Source organism: Bos taurus, chromosome 3, assembly GCF_002263795.3.
Source record: "Bos taurus isolate L1 Dominette 01449 registration number 42190680 breed Hereford chromosome 3, ARS-UCD2.0, whole genome shotgun sequence".
NCBI classification, from domain to species: domain Eukaryota; kingdom Metazoa; phylum Chordata; class Mammalia; order Artiodactyla; family Bovidae; genus Bos; species Bos taurus.
The window spans coordinates 57,640,411-57,656,635 of record NC_037330.1 but is presented as its reverse complement, the minus strand read 5'-3'; the positions used below and the strand labels follow the sequence as shown (position 1 = coordinate 57,656,635).

Genomic DNA, 16,225 nt, shown 5'->3' with positions numbered 1-16,225 from the left:
GTAATCATCTTATTCTTGCTGTTTGCTCCTTATATCTGTAAGTGTATAATGAATTTTGTATCTAAGCAGCTTGAGGCATTTAAGTTACAAATGGTTGTTCAAGCTCCTATGATTGCCACAGCCTCCTCCAACTATTACTTGGGGCCCCTGGATCAGAGATCCTCAATATGAGGGTAAGGAGAATATGTTGCCTCAACAATTTAGGGTCTGTGCCTCTTATCAGCAGGAAGAAGTTACAGAAAGCTTTCTCTGCCCCTTTCCCTGGCAACCATATTCTGCTAAAAGAAAACCGGGGGAATGAAAGAGTTAAAGCTTAGGCAGGCAGTCCAAGGCCCTTTAAGGAGGAGGTGAACATTCTCCCTCATGCTTTCCTTATGCCTTGTGCAACAATGTATCTTGCCCAATAACTGGCCTTTCTTTAGAAGCTAATGATCACACAGCACAATGTCTTACTCACAGAAATGCTTTTCTTAGATCAGATCAGATCAGTCGCTCAGCCGTGTCGGACTCTTTGCTACCCCATGAATCGCAGCATGCCAGGCCTCCCTGTCCATCACCAACTCCTGGAGTTCACTGAGACTCATGTCCATCAAGTCAGTGATGCCATCCAGCCATCTCATCCTCTGTCGTCCCCTTCTCCTCTTGCCCCCAATCCCTCCCAGTATCAGAGTCTTTTCCAATGAGTCAACTCTTCGTATGAGGTGGCCAAAGTACTGGAGTTTCAGCTTTAGCATCATTCCTTCCAAAGAAATCCCAGGGATCATCTCCTTCAGAATGGACTGGTTGCATCTCCTTGCAGTCCAAGGGACTCTCAAGAGTCTTCTCCAACACCACAGTTTAAAAGCATCAATTCTTCGGCGCTCAGCCTTCTTCACAGTCCAACTCTCACATCCATACATGACCACAGGAAAAACCATAGCCTTGACTAGACGGACCTTTGTTGGCAAAGTAATGTCTCTGCTTTTCAATATGCTATCTAGGTTGGTCATAACTTTCCTTCTAAGGAGTAAGCGTCTTTTAATTTCATGTCTGCAGTCACCATCTGCAGTGATTTTGGAGCCCAGAAAAATAAAGTCTGACACTGTTTCCACTGTTTCCCCATCTATTTCCCATGAAGTCATGGGACCAGATGCCATGATCTTCGTTTTCTGAATGTTGAGCTTTAAGCCAATTTTTTCACTCTCCTCTTTCATTTTCATCAAGAGGCTTTTTAGTTCCTCTTTACTTTCTGCCATAAGGGTGGTGTCATCTGCATACCTGAGGTTACTGATATTTCTCCCAGCAGTCTTGATTCCAGCTTGTGTTTCTTCCAGTCCAGCGTTTCTCATGATGTACTCTGCATAGAAGTTTAATAAACAGGGTGACAATATACAGCGTTGACGTACTCCTTTTCCTATTTGGAACCAGTCTGTTGTTCCATGTCCAGTTCTAACTGTTGCTTCCTGACCTGCATACAAATTTCTCAAGAGGCAGATCAGGTGGTCTGGTATTCCCATCTCTTTCAGAATTTTCCACAGTTTATTGTGATCCACACAGTCAAAGGCTTTGGCATAGTCAATAAAGCAGAAATAGATGTTTTTCTGGAACTCTCTTGCTTTTTCCATGATCCAGCAGTTGTTGGCAATTTGATCTCTGGCTTTTCTTAGGCTCTATGTTAATGATTATAATTCTAACACATCTTGCCTGGGAACCTGTTTCTCAAGAGGTGCCCCTGATTACACAGCAACAGTATGTCTCACCCAGAGTCAGTTGCCCAGAACTGTTCTCCTTGGCTAATCTTGTGCCAAAGTTATCTCAGGATGTATGCCTTGGGAAAGGGTTTGATGAAATTCTTACAACCTTGAGGTATTCTTTTTATCTATTTTCAACATCTAGTTGAGAACTATATGAGGCCCCCTTAAACTAGTGAGGTGGCTACTCTCCTTCCCCCTTCTGATGTCTATATCAGAAGCTTTTTCTGTCGCTTGCTCTTTAAATAAAATCTGCACAAAGCTCTGAGTGACTGAGACTGTCTTTGGTCCAGGAGTTAAATGTTCTCCTTTGGAGACCACGAATCCGGCGGCACCATTCTCCAATCACGGTGTAAGCTATTAAACCCAGCTATCTGTGTCGATGTTGTTAATTTCAACCTTGTACTTAGTAGTTGTTTCTTTACAAAGAGAAAACAATGGTGTTACCACAAAAATCCATAGTTAATGCAATATTTTTTTCCTGAGTTCTGAAGAAAACACAGGCCTTTCCCATAAGAATTAATAAAGACTACACAGACTACCTCTTTCTAGTGTAAGGAGTGTAATCATGAAGTGTGGCCCAAGGACCAGCAGCCTCAGCATCACCTGGGAGCTGAATAAAAGTGCAGACTATAGACCTTACCTTGACCTCCAGAGTTGCAATCTGCATTTGAACAGGTAATTCTCAGGAATATTTAAATTTGAAAAGCACTATGCCAAGTATCTTTTGGTCTACTCTAGAAGGTCTGTGCAGGCTAATTTTGTTTGCTGAGAGTTTTGCCTGGGGATTCAGAGCCGCAGGTACCTATACTCCAAAAACAGAAGGCGGAGCCCTAATCCCCATTTGCAGATCTGGTTAATGTTGATTCCTGTTCTTTGTCTGTCTGGTAGGGTGAAATGAAGTAGCCGAAGCAGCGTAAGGAGAGAAGGAAAACAGAAAAATTTACTGCCCCCTGTTGGTGGGAATAGGGGAAGTCAAGGAATCTGGCAGAGCCCGGGGCTTCTCAGAGGTATTGAGGACAGAATTAGACCAGGAAGAAAACAAAAAGGGAAACTAGGGAAGAAGGGGAGAAGGAAATGGCACCCCACTCCGGTGCTCTTGCCTGAAGAATCCCATGGACGGAGGAGCCTGGTGGCCTGCAGTCCATGGGGTCGCTAAGAGTCGGACACGACTGAGCGACTTCGCTTTCACTTTTCACTTGCATGCATTGGAGAAGGAAATGGCAACCCACTCCAGTGTTCTTGCCTGGAGAATCCCAGGGACGGCGGAGCCTGGTGGGCTGCCGTCTATGGGGTTGCACAGAGTCAGGCACGACTGAAGCGACTTAGCAGCAGCAGCAGCAGCAGGGAAGAACAGAGTCAAGATTTTATACTTCTGCTTTTGTTCTGAATCTCTCTGGTTATTTTTCATCTTTTAAAATAATTTCCCCTACATCTTTGCTTTCTCTTTTTTCTTCTCTGAAAAAATGGTAGTAATATCTTATACATGGCATGATACTATACACTATCTGAAACTCCAGTACTTTGGCCACCTCATGCGAAGAGTTGACTCATTGGAAAAGACTCTGATACTGGGAGGGATTGGGGGCAAGAGGAGAAGCGGACGACAGAGGATGAGATGGCTGGATGGCATCACTGACTCGATGGATGTGAGTCTGAGTGAACTCCGGGAGTTGCTGATGGACAGGGAGGCCTGGTGTGCTGCAATTCATGGGGTCGCAAAGAGTCAGACATGACTGAGTGACTGAACTGAACTGAACTGATACACTATCTGGTACATAATAGATAGAACAATATTTTATAGAAAGCAACTTTATAGAATTTTTTGCAAATGAAAAATATTCCATACCTTTCTCACATTTTCTTTATTATGCTATGTGCTCAGTCACTCAGTCGTGACCAACTCTTCGTGAACCTATGGACTATAGCCTGCCACACTCCTCTGTCCATGAGATTCTCTAGGCAAGAATACTGGAGTGGGTTGCCATGTACTCCTCCAAGGGATCTCCCCAACCCAGGGATTGAACCCATGTCTATTAGTCTTTTGCATTGGCAGGCAGATTCTTTATCACTAGCTTGGATTATCATTAAAAGTAGTTCTTGTTTCCATTCATTTGGGCAAATTTTGGAGGGTTTTCTTGTGCACAAAATCATCTTCATTATTGCCATCATGAGGGTGGAGTTATTGTTGTTCAGTTTCTCAGCTGTGTCCGACTCTTTGTGACCCCACAGACTGCAGCACACCAGGCTTTCCAGTCCTTCACCATCTCCAGAGTTTACTCAAACTCATGTCCATTAAGTTGGTGATGCCATCCAATCATCTCATCCTCTGTCGCCCCCTTTTCCTCCAACCTTCAATCTTCCCCAGCATCAGAATCTTTTCCAATATCCTTTTCCAAGATCCAAGATGCAAAAGCCAGCTTTTTGCATCAGATAGCCAAAGTATTGGAGCTTCAGCTTAAGCATCAGTCCTTCCAATGAGTATTCACGATTGACTTCCTTTAGGATTGACTGGTTTGATCTCCTTGCTGTCCACAGTTCAAAAGCATCAGTTCTTTAGTACTCAGCCTTCTTTATAGCCCAACTCTCACATCTGTGCATGACTACTGAGAAAACCATACCTTTGACTATACAGACTTTGTCAGCAAAGTGATTTCTCTGCTTTTTAAAATCTATCTAGGTTTGTCATAACTTTTCTTCCAAAGAGCAAGCATCTTTTAATTCCATGGCTGCAGTCACTATCCACCATGATTTTGGAGCCCAAGGAAATAAAGTCTGCCACTGTTTCTATTGTTTCCCCATTTATTTGCCATGAAGTGATGGGACCAGATGCCATGATCTTAGTTTTTTGTTGCAAAATCCCAGAGGTGAAAGACTGCATGGGGATAATTCAAGAAATGAGAAATGAAGTGAAAGCTCTCTGTGCTTTGGCGAAGTGGTGACTCAATAAACACAAATGACTTCCCAGACCCTATTTGCACCATCCACTGCACTCCTTTGCCTTGAAAATGAGAGTAACTGTAAAGAAAATGGGATAAGGCAGGTGTCCAATGTGCCATCTTAGTCCTTAGCAAGGTCTATGTTTTATTCAAGCTCTGCTCAGTACTATGGGGCAACTTAATTGGGAAAATAACTTGAAAAAGAATAGATACAGGCACATATGCACGATCGAATCACTTTGTTGTACACTTGGAACTAACAAAATATTGTTCATCAACTATACTCCAATATGAAGTAAAAAGTTAAAACAAATTTAGTCTACAACTGTTTTTACCTTGTGTTTCGATTTAGTTCAAAAACACTGCAAAACTGAAGTGGCCCATAAGCTTTGTAGCCAAGACACACAGAGGATGATATTTTCCTCTTCTCAATGGGATTGCTGACAAGCTGAAACAAAAGCCTGAGAGAAAATTATTCAAAGCTTTTGGGGACTCCTCAAGATGTCAGATCTCCTGATTCTCTGACCCCAACTGCATGTTTAACTCACTTTGATTATGGGTCTCTACCTGTAGATTCCATGAGAAAACAGAGAGGCCTTCTGGGATCAGCCTGAACTGTAGATTTAGACAATGAACAAAAATGTGCTTTAGATTCTTCATTTACTGAAACTGAAGAACTCTTATTTTCTTGAAAACAGATAAAAACAGTAGAATCTTAAAATGTATATAACATTGAAATAAATGCTTAAACACTGTATTCCTATTTTTCTTCACTTCAGTTTTGTTTCAGTTCTCAGATATCATAAAATCTATAGGAGCAGATTTTTTTTTGAATGAAAGGATAATGTGGGGTTTTGTTGTTGTTGACAAGGTCTCACACTTTACAGGACATGGACACTGCTCAGGAATGACTTTAAGTCACTTAGTCAAGTCAGGATTTGCCAGCTTTCTCGTTTTGTCTCCTGTAGGGTCAGCGTGGTCAGAAGAGAAGGTAGGAAGAAGAGATACTCAGCCAGCCCAGCCCCAGGTCTGGTTTCTGAGAGTAGAAAGTGTTCTTAGGTAGGTCAGAACAGAGGCCATGGGAAAGGGCTTTCAGGAGTGAATATGACTCCCAAGACACAGTTGAAAAAAAAAAGGGGGGCGGGGAGTCCAGGGACTAGGAATCTGAAGAGGCAGGTGATGAGAGTGGAATCCTGCCAAGTGGCCAGACCTAGGGATTAGGTTCCAGAACCAAGGAATCAAAAAGCAGATAGACAGGAATGGATGTCATACCTGGACTCTCAGCCCAAGGTGAGCAAAATCTGCCTGTGTTTTTCAGGTTTTAGACCAGATGACGTTGGATACAACTGCTCACTTATGATTGTTCTTTATAAAGCATTGCATGCACTCTGTAGCCAATATTCTCCACCCCTACATTCTAAGGGAGCCTTTGTAACTGTTGACAAGAACAAGTAAGTAGAGAAAGAGCTGGATGTCGGCCCTCAGCTCCCACCTTAGCCAGTGAACAACTCACATAAGTGTGCACAGTGGTAAGAAGAAACTTCCCTGATTGTGGCAAAAAGCTACTGTCATGATGTGGCTTACGCATTTAATTTTTTAGTATATTGCTTTACTGATGGGAATAATGTTTTTCTTGAAAGCATAAGAGATTAGTAAAAGAAAATTAAATGCCAAGGAAAGCTGACAATAAAGTGCATTGTTGCAGTCAATGAGTCACAGTTCCAGGCAAAGCCTTTGAAGTTGCCACACCTGGTAGCTTCCACTCAGACACAGCATGAGTGAGAGGGAAAAAAATGGCTGTGAATCAGCCCCAGAAGACAAGACAACTCGACTGACCTCTGAGCTATAGCATGAGCAACTCTGGTAGCCACATGGTGACCAGTGACATTCGTTCTCCAGCACCCCCGAGAGAGCACCAAAACCCAAGCTACTTCTTTTAAGAGGAATCAAGAGGGAAACGGTTCCAGAGAAAGAGATACTTTTAAAATTGGGGAGATTATTTTCACACTATAATCCAGGGCTGCTTCTTATTCTGCTTTACTTTACTTCTCTGACTCTGTTCATTGATTTATTCAACAAATATTTATTGAGTATTTACTGAATTAGGTACTAAGGAGGTAGTGAGAAAAACAGGCAGGGTCCCTCTGTCATAAGCCCCTCAGCGGGAAGCAGGCAGCCGGTAACACAATATGAATGTGACACTATAGCCATGATCATGCTTCACAGGGAAGGTACCTGATGCAATGACAGAGTGAAAGAGAGGATTCTAGGTGGTAGAGAGCTCAGCTCAGGCTCCCAGGGCAGTAAAAGAATCTGTAGGAAAAGCAGGCGAGAAGCAGTGGGAGGGAAGTTTACAAACAGAAGGACAGTAAAAGACAAATTCCCTTCAATATCCCTCAACATTTTAGCTCTTAACACTTCATTTCTAGTTTCTTGAGAACATAGAGACATGGTTCAGTAGAAAATGGAACCTGGAACCTAGAGTCAGTCGGTCTCATTCTAAACCTGTAATAATACTCACACAGCTTTGAACAAGTTTGAATCTCAGTTTTGTTACCAGTGAGACAGAAATGATAAAACCCAGCACATGATAAAATTAGCTCCCTTCCCCATTGGCTAATTTTCATAATCTGTCTGAGACCCAATGTCTTCGTTGACAAATAGTAGTAAAAATTATACCTGTTCTAGGGAATTGAAATTTAAGTGGGTTCACTTGTAAACTCTAAAGCATTATATAATTATCAGGTAACATTAATCGCCTATAAAATATTTGTGAGGCCTACTATCCTCCAGATCCTGTGAGAGCTATTGGAGAAATAGAAGGTTGACTGAGGCACAGCCTTGCTCTCAGGAGAGAGTTGCTAAAAGAGAAATCCATTCTTTTCCTTGATTCAGAGAGAAAAGGCAAGGACAGAAGGAACGGCCTCTGTGGCCTGCACAGGCATGCGATTCCTGGCACTTGGCCCTCCCCGGGGGATACCCGATCCCTTCCCTCCAGTCATCAGCTGACCTAAGGGTCTCAGGGAGAGGGTTACAGGATGGATTTTTGAATCTTCAAAATAAGCAGACAAAGGAACCTTCCATCAAACAAAAAATTACCTGAGAGCCATAGGGAAGTAGTTGCTCTGACTGATGGAGGAAGTTTTCAAAGATGAAGAGAGAAAAATAGATCTCTGTGTGTCTAGTAAAAGTGGATGGAAAAACCCAGATTCTCTGATTCCCAGCCCAGCCAGCCAGCCAGCCTTCCTTCTTTGAAGCTCCTTTTGCCTTATTTTCCTATTCCTTTTGAGAAGACATAAAATAAGTAAGGGGTGGAAGATTTCTTGCCCAACCATGATTCAGGAGGAAGCCCAGCCACAGAACAGGCAAGTGTGGCATCGCCTAGAGAAAAAGGACTTGCAGAGACAGGTCTCATTTAGATCCACCCCAGATTTTGCAAAGAAGGCACCACCTTCATCACAGACTCTAAGCCCTTCCAAGTTCAGGAAGAAATTATCTGCTTCGCCATTAACAACTTGGCACAATGTACCTGGCAGGACCAGTGTGACTGAACCAGAGGTTTTTCTCAACATGACCCACAGGGACAGTGAAGGTCGTGTTTGCAGCCTGAAATTTGTGACTCTCCTAGTGGCCTTCAGTCCAGAATTCCTCTTTCTGGGAGCTGGACTGCAGCTTCGAGACAATGGGTACGATGGATTACTTGTTGCAGTCAATCCTCAGGTATCCGAGGATCAGAACCTCATCCCAAACATTAAGGTGAGTGGTGTATATGAAATTGAAACCATCATCTTATTCATATAGACCTTTAGCCTTCTGTACGAAATTAACAACACTGCCTAGTTTGTATTTGAGCAGCAGAGAAAGGGGTGTTTCTCAAAGATAGCAAAAAAATTATAATGAAAGCCATGCCAATTCATTCACCTAATTCTGTATAGTCTCAGCTTACATACTGTTTACCTAGCCACCTTTTATCTGTTGTTGGTTACTACTAATTTTAGCTTTTGTGTTTAATTACTTGACTGTTTTGGGGGCAGAAACTCCAAAAATAACCCATTGTGGCAACAAAGACCAGATGCGTGGCTGATGAAGAAGCATGATTGTGCTTATTAAAATCATGTTGCTGAAGTCCATCCTGAGGGTGGGAATTCTCAGATAGAAAGAGAGTCTGGATGGAGCACCAACGAGCAACATTCTTTTCACCTGAATGTCCTGTGAAGTAACTTGACTATTTTCCCCTTAGTATGGTAAGGTGTAGGCTCACAGCTCCATTACTTGAGTCTCCCTTTGATGAAATTAGTATTGTCATAACGTGTGGTCTTGGGCATGCCCACACGTATGACGTAAAAAAGATTTGTTCAGTGAAAGCTTAGAAAGCTTTGTGAAAGCTTTTCTTTTACAAAATTGGGAAAATTATATGGGCAAGCTGAGACACACAGTTACTGTCCTAAATTCTCAGATAAGCATTTGAAGTTTATTTATTTTGCTTCCAAGTTTTCCCCAAATCTAATGCTGTCTCTAAAAGAAATGGGCTCCTTCAAAATATTTTCATTATTTTTGTTACTACTTATTCAAGTATAACTAGAAAACCAAAACATTAAGAATTCACAGTGATAATATAAACTTTTCTTTTATTTGGTTATAGGAAATGATAACTGAAGCTTCTTTTTACCTATTCAATGCTACCAAGAGAAGAGTGTTTTTCAGAAATGTAAAGATTTTAATACCTGCCACATGGAAAGCTAGTAATTACAGCAAAGTAAAACAAGAATCATACGAAAAGGTAAGAATTCAGGATTTCATTAAATGAATTCAACTGAAGAAAAAAATACAATATAATGTGTTCAAACTTTAGGCAATAACAAATCATTGCTATTAATACACAAATAATATTATTGAAAAGATTGTTATGCACAAAATGTATGAAAATACATACATGTAATAAATGAAAATTGTGAAGTAAAAAATAAGCAAAATGCCATTGCCCAAGCAGCCTCGCAGACGATCTCTTTCCTCGCAGACGATCTCTTGCACTTTTTAACTTACAGAGTCCTTCCTTTCTGAAATTCTTGGTTAACGACCAAGAACTAGTTTTACTGAGTATGAGATGTAAAGGGAACGATTCCAATTATGAGTATCTTCATTTCCCACCCTGTCAAGGGCAATAAACATGCATGTCCACATGGAAGCCTAAGCCACTCACACAGAAAAATTTGACTTTCCTATCCCACAAGAGTGCAAATTCGTAGAATTTCACATTAGCCCAAGTCCGGGTCACTGTTTTTGAGAAGTATGTTGAGAGAAGCAAGGAAGAAAGCAGCGTAAGAGGCATGACTAACTTTTCTTTCCCAACCAAAAAATAAAGAAAAAAAACTTAAGCTTCAAGGACTCTCGTAAGCCGAAAATTATAAACACCTGTGGTCATGTCTGGCACATACTGGGAACAAGCTACAAATAAATGTTAAATAAATTTGGCAAATGACTATTTGAGATTACTGTGAAAAGAGTCCTGGCAACTACCAGAAAGGGCAGGAGCAGAGAGGCATTGAGGACAGAGCTCAGGGCGTTAGCAATGGGTTGGGTTCGAGATCTGTAATGACAGCTCAAATAGAAGGGCTGGATTACAGCAATTTCCCCTTTTCCTTATTTGTGTCACTTGGCATGAATTTTCCTAAGGCTGTTTTAATTCTTAGCTCTTTTTTGAAGTTTATTCCTCAGTAACCGAATAATATATTAATAGCAATCTTTATAGGCATTCCAGTGTCCTAAAAAAGTTAAAGGGGCTCTTAAAACTATTTGATTTATAACCAAATGAAAGCATTTGAGGCTCAGACATGGAGATAAGAGAGACAGAGGCACTGGGATAAACTAAGAAGAGAGATAATGTTTATTAAACTTCAATTAAATGCCAGAAATTCTACATATATATAATTATTACAAAATTAATATTATATTATTATATTGTTGTGTATTATTATATTATTGTGTCTCAGCTGGTAAAGAATCCACCTGCAATGCAGGAGACCTGGGTTCGATCCCTGGGTTGGGAAGATCCCCTGGAGAAGGGAACAGCTACCCACTCCAGTATTCTGGCCTGGAGAATTCCATGGACTGTATATTCCATGGGATTGCAAAGAATCGGACATGACTGAGCGATTTTCACTTCACTTCACTTCAAATGCCAGACTATATATATATGCACACACATATATATAATTATTACAATATTAACATTATATTATTATATTGTTGGTGTATTATTATATTCTATAGTATATATTCCTACATATTCCATATAACTGCTTAATTGCTTAATATATATATTGCTTAGTTCTCAGTCACACCTAAAATTGTTGCTGTTAGTTGCTATTATCAAAAATTAGGAAAATGAGGCTCAAATACAGTAAGGATTTTATCCCAAGTCAAACAGCTGGTAAATTAAAGAGCAATCTGAATTCATGCCTGCTGCTGCTGCTGCTAAGTCGCTTCAGTCGTGTCCGACTCTGTGCGACCCCATAGACGGCAGCCCACCAGGGTCCTCTGTCCCTGGGATTGTCCAGGCAAGAACACTGGAGTGGGTTGCCATTTCCTTCTCCAACGCATCAAAGTGAAAAAATAAAGTGAAGTCGCTCAGTCGTGTCAGACTCTTAGTGACCCCATGGACTGCAGCCTATCAGGCTCCTCCGTCCATGGGATTTTCCAGGCAAATTACTGGAGTAGGGTGCCATTGCCTTCTCCGAATTCATGCCTATTTGATTCCAAAACCTGTGCTTTTTGCTCTAAGCTATGCTGTCACCAGTTATCTTACACAGATGTTGTTAATCACTTTGGCCTTTAGTGGAACAAAAAAGTATTGGCATTAACCAACAACAAAATCAGGTGGTACTTCTTATCCTAATGGAGAAGACAAATAAATAACTAACGCAAAGATGACTGAACAGAAAGATTAAAGGAAAGAATCACTGAATCATATATCTGCTAGATACCAATTCTTTTAATCTCATAATGTTAACCAAGCAAGCACTTAGTGAATAATCATTATATACAGGAACCATGTGAGGCATGACAGAGGACACAAGGAAAAGCAGTATAGTTCCTGTCCTTGTGAATCTACAGTCTAGTGTAGGTAGGCAGCAGAGGGTGGGGATAGGGTTAGGAAAAGTAGGTAAAAACTTAATATGGCCTATAAGTAGAATATAACCCCAAACAGCTGAGTATTCCATTCAATGCTGAGCACTCTTTCCTTGTTGCTTCAGGACAGCTTTCCAGACATAGAAATGAGGTTTTATCCTCGTGAAGACTCTTCTAGGACAAGACTCTAGCTCTTTCACAGGTGTTGCCTTGAAAAGTCCTTGGCCTGAATTCTTACATTTCTAAAAATAAATGTTAATTATTATAAAAATAATTCATGCTTATTGCAAAAAACAATGTAGAAATATGGAAAATGAAAACATTACCTTTCATTATTCCTCAGTGGTGTGTACATAGACACACACACACACCAGTACACATGTAGTACTTTTATAGTGATCATTACATATATATATAGACATATATATATATATTCACACATTTATGAAAGTGAAAGCCACTCAATCGTGTCTGACTGTCTGCCACCCCATGGACTATACAGTCCATGGAATTCTCCTGTCCAGAATACTAGTGGGTAGCCGTTCCCTTCTCCAGGGGATCTTCCCGACCCAGGTCTCCCACATTGCAGGTGGATTTTTTACCAGCTGAGCCACGAAGGAAGCCCATACACTTATAGGATTATATTAAATCTATTGTTCCAAAATCAGCTTTAAAGAAATTAACCAGATAGATACTCAACTTCTAAGAACAAGTCTCCAGACAACTTCTAAGAGCAATTCTTGAGACAATGTATTATCTTTCTTCCTAAAAACAATGTTGTATATAAAACTGTGTTCTCTAGATGGTTATTGGAATAGATATTTATTTTTGTTTCCAACTTAAAATAATGTGTTTTATAAATAGTAATTGAAATGGTCAGGGTACAATATGAAATATAACTTCAACAGAAAAATTGTTTTGTTGATCTGATTGGTTATGGGAATAAAAGGAAAAGGGATCAACCTACAGAAAGTTGTTCACAAAAGGCTATATCATTTCACAGTACAGCTCTAAATGATGTGTAAATACTCTTAAAATTTCTTTGAATATTTAAATTACATTTTACAGTGTACCTAATGTCAGAATTTTACCGTTTTGACTTCTGAGAAAATTTTAATCTGGAAAATGGGTACGTCAAATGACAGTAATGAAGTTCCATGGAAATCTGTTAAGTTTTTAAAATGTACACATTTTTGAAAGTGACAGATATTGGTGTTGACATTTAATTGTGAATTCATTCTAAACTCCATCTAAAGGCATATGTTTTTAAAAATCTGTTTTTAAATTGGGATATAAACCACACAGGAAAAATGCACATATCTTAAATGTACAGTTCAATGTGTTTTAACAAATGTAGATATTAGTATCACCAATATCACAGCCAAGATACATGGTATTACAAGGCATTTCTTTTAATTTAGGCAAATGTCATAGTAACTGACTGGTATGGGGCACATGGTGATGATCCGTACACCTTGCAATACAGAGGATGTGGAAAAGAGGGAAAATATATTCATTTTACATCTAAATTTCTACTAAATGATGGCTTAACAGCTGGCTATGGATCACGAGGTAAGTGTGATCAATCAAGACATAGACAATGGACAGAACTATTTATAATATTGTGCTCAGTACTGAAAGGGATTCAGAGAACCTGAAACCTGTTGGGGAATTACCATTTGGATGAGAAGATAGGCCACATGCCCATAAAAAAGATAAGAATTAAAGTGAGCCAGAAAGGGTTAAGCACCAGATTAGTGGCCCAGACAGGGAGCTCTTTAAGAATTCAGCAAAGAGAGAAAGTATTTTGAGCATTTGAGCTAGAGATCCTCTCACAAGAGGATCTTCAAGGTTGAATATCATTTTGATGAGTGGAAAGAAGAGGGAGAAGAGTGGGAAGAGTATGAATAAAACTGTGGCAGCAGAAGAACCCAGGGCATATTTGAGAGAAGAAAGCAATAGACCCCACTGATGGTGCAGAGAGATTTCGGGCAGTGAATAGGGGGAGAAAATGCTGAAATCCACATGGGATAGGTAATGGAGAGCCTCAAATGCCCAGATTAAGGAATCACCACTGCAGGCTTGCAAGCATAGGAATGAAACCATCCAAGCAGGATTTTCAGAAGCTGAATGTGGCTGTGTGGATAATCTGGCTTCCTCAGATCAGTGAGGAAGAAACTGGATTTGCGAGAGAATAACTAGAAGGCCAAGCATGAGGCCATGAGGCTTGAGTAAGATTGCAAGCAGGGAAATGGGAAGGACAAGAAAGATAGTAATGAAAACAAGAAAATTTTCTCTGTGCCAAGTGCTGGGCTATTTGCTTTTTAAGTGTTGTTTTATTTAATCCTAAAAACTCTAAGCAAGGATAGTCCAGAGAGTGGAAAAATATGAAATAGAGATCAGAACTGCTTCAGAGTGAAAGGCAATGGTGTGTGTGTGGGCAGCAGCATTAAGGAATACATTAGGTTTTTGTCAGAAGTAAAAGACAGCAGTTTAAAGGGGAAATCCACAAGTCTGAGTTTAGGTGACTGAGTGTGAGGAACAGTGGACTGTGCTTGGAAAGGCCTAGACTGTGGCTGGAGAAGGATGACTGGAGTGTGACAGAGAAGTCAGTGTCACAGGTTTGGAGACCAGCATTTAGTGGATGAGATCTGAGAAAGAAACTTTGGTGAGAAAAAAATCAGCAAGTTGAGGGCTAACTTTTCAATTCTTAATTTTTTGCGTGTGATTAATGTACAGTCGGAGAAGGCAATGGCAACCGATTCCAGTACTCCTGCCTGGAAAAATCCCATGGATGGAGGGGCCTAGTAGGCTACAGTCCATGGGGTCGCGAAGAGTAGGACATGACTAAGCAACTTCACTTTCACTTTTCACTTTCACGCATTGGAGAAGGAAATGGCAACCCACTCCAGTGTTCTTGCCTGGAGATTCCCAGGGACGGTGGAGCCTGGTGGGCTGCCGTCTATGGGGTCGCACAGAGTCGGGCACGACTGACGCGACTTATCAGCAGCAGCAATGTACAGTAGTGCCATTCAAATGTTGTTTTTACTTTTACCCCCATTTAAATCCAAACAGATTTTATTATCCTCTGTATAACTAGCAGGAAGTAGAGCCACGCACCCCATAAAACACACTTTATAAAACACCTTATAGAAAAGGCCTTTTTTTTCCTGGTAACTATGAGGTGCTGATAATCTCTGTACAAATATATGACTTCACCAGCACTTCTAAATTCCATGAGTAGGCAGAAACTTTTCCTTAACACTTTCAGCTTTAGACTGTTCCCCTCCCTTCATTTGTCCCAAGGTCCCAAAATTGCACAATAGGTCACAGCCTGAGTCAACTCAGCAAACATTTCCTGCCTTCCCAGGTCTTAAAAGTATTCAGTAAAGAAAGTGTACTTTGGGAGGGGAGTTAATCTGGAAAATTCTAAGGAAGTCAGTTTTTTGCTGAACATTGAAAGAAATGCAAGATTTAGATAGGTAGAGAGGAACTTATAAAGGACGATGCTGATGATGAAGATTTTCATGAGTAAGAGTTGGAGATAAACATGGAGAATCAGGGATATAATGAAAGAGAAAGGACCATCCAACCTGGTGAGGAGGTTCTATGATTCTTTTGGCTCCTTCCTCCCTCCCTGGCCCCAGGGTTTTAATTTTTGCTCCAGACAGAATTATCTATAGGGAAAAAAAAAAAAAAAAAAGCAGCAGGCAAGCCTGCATAAAACAGACTGAAAAACAGGAAAGCTTTATTTGCTTTTTTGGTGTCTTAGTCCATTTTGGTTGCTATAACAAAATATCATAGACTGAGAGGCTTACTTACAGAAGAAATTTCTCATGGTTCTGGAGACTGGAAGTCCAAGATCAAGGCACCAGCAGAACTGGTGTCTATGATGGCCCACTTCCTGGTTCACAGACAGCCATCTTCTCTCTGTGTCTTCTCGTGGCAGAAAGAAGAAGGGAACTCTCTAGGGTCTTTTGATAAGAGCACTCATCCCATTTATTAGGGCTCCAACCTCCAACCTCATGATCTAATAATTACTCCCAAAGGCCTTACCTTTTAACACTTTCACATTTGGGGTCAGGATTTTGACATATGAATTTGGGAGGGACATAAAAATTCAGTCCATTGAATTAAAACATTCAGTCCATTGGTTTTTTTTTTCTTTCCCAGAATCCTGAACTTATAGGCATGTATGAAGCTAAATAGAAATCTGTTAGGCAGCTTCATTAGGGAAATGAGAGGATATGAGATTCCTCACTACTTTCTAACAGGTGTGCAACAGGTAAATCACTGGTTTACACTTACAACACTAAACATATTTTTATGCTCCCTTTTTTGTGGTGGTGGAATAAAGTAGGAGATCGGAGTGGGGTGGGGAAGAGGAAAGTGGAAGGAAGAATTGCACTTCAACCATTCAGAACGAGT

The 16,225-nt window shown here is 40.5% G+C and overlaps 2 protein-coding genes across 2 annotated transcripts in view; one reads left to right on the top strand and one right to left on the bottom strand.

Annotated features, from left to right (window-relative positions):
• Positions 1–16,225, bottom strand: part of ODF2L (outer dense fiber of sperm tails 2 like) — a 399,873-nt gene that overhangs the window by 57,712 nt on the left and 325,936 nt on the right. The window lies entirely within an intron of this gene.
• CLCA2 (chloride channel accessory 2) overlaps positions 7,988–16,225 on the top strand; it is a 41,451-nt gene continuing 33,213 nt past the window's right edge. Inside the window, exons 1-3 of the mRNA XM_024990096.2 lie at positions 7,988–8,425; positions 9,312–9,449; positions 13,219–13,369. Coding sequence (XP_024845864.1) covers positions 8,003–8,425; positions 9,312–9,449; positions 13,219–13,369 — 712 coding nt within the window. The 5' untranslated portion in view covers positions 7,988–8,002. The remainder of the gene's footprint in view (positions 8,426–9,311; positions 9,450–13,218; positions 13,370–16,225) is intronic.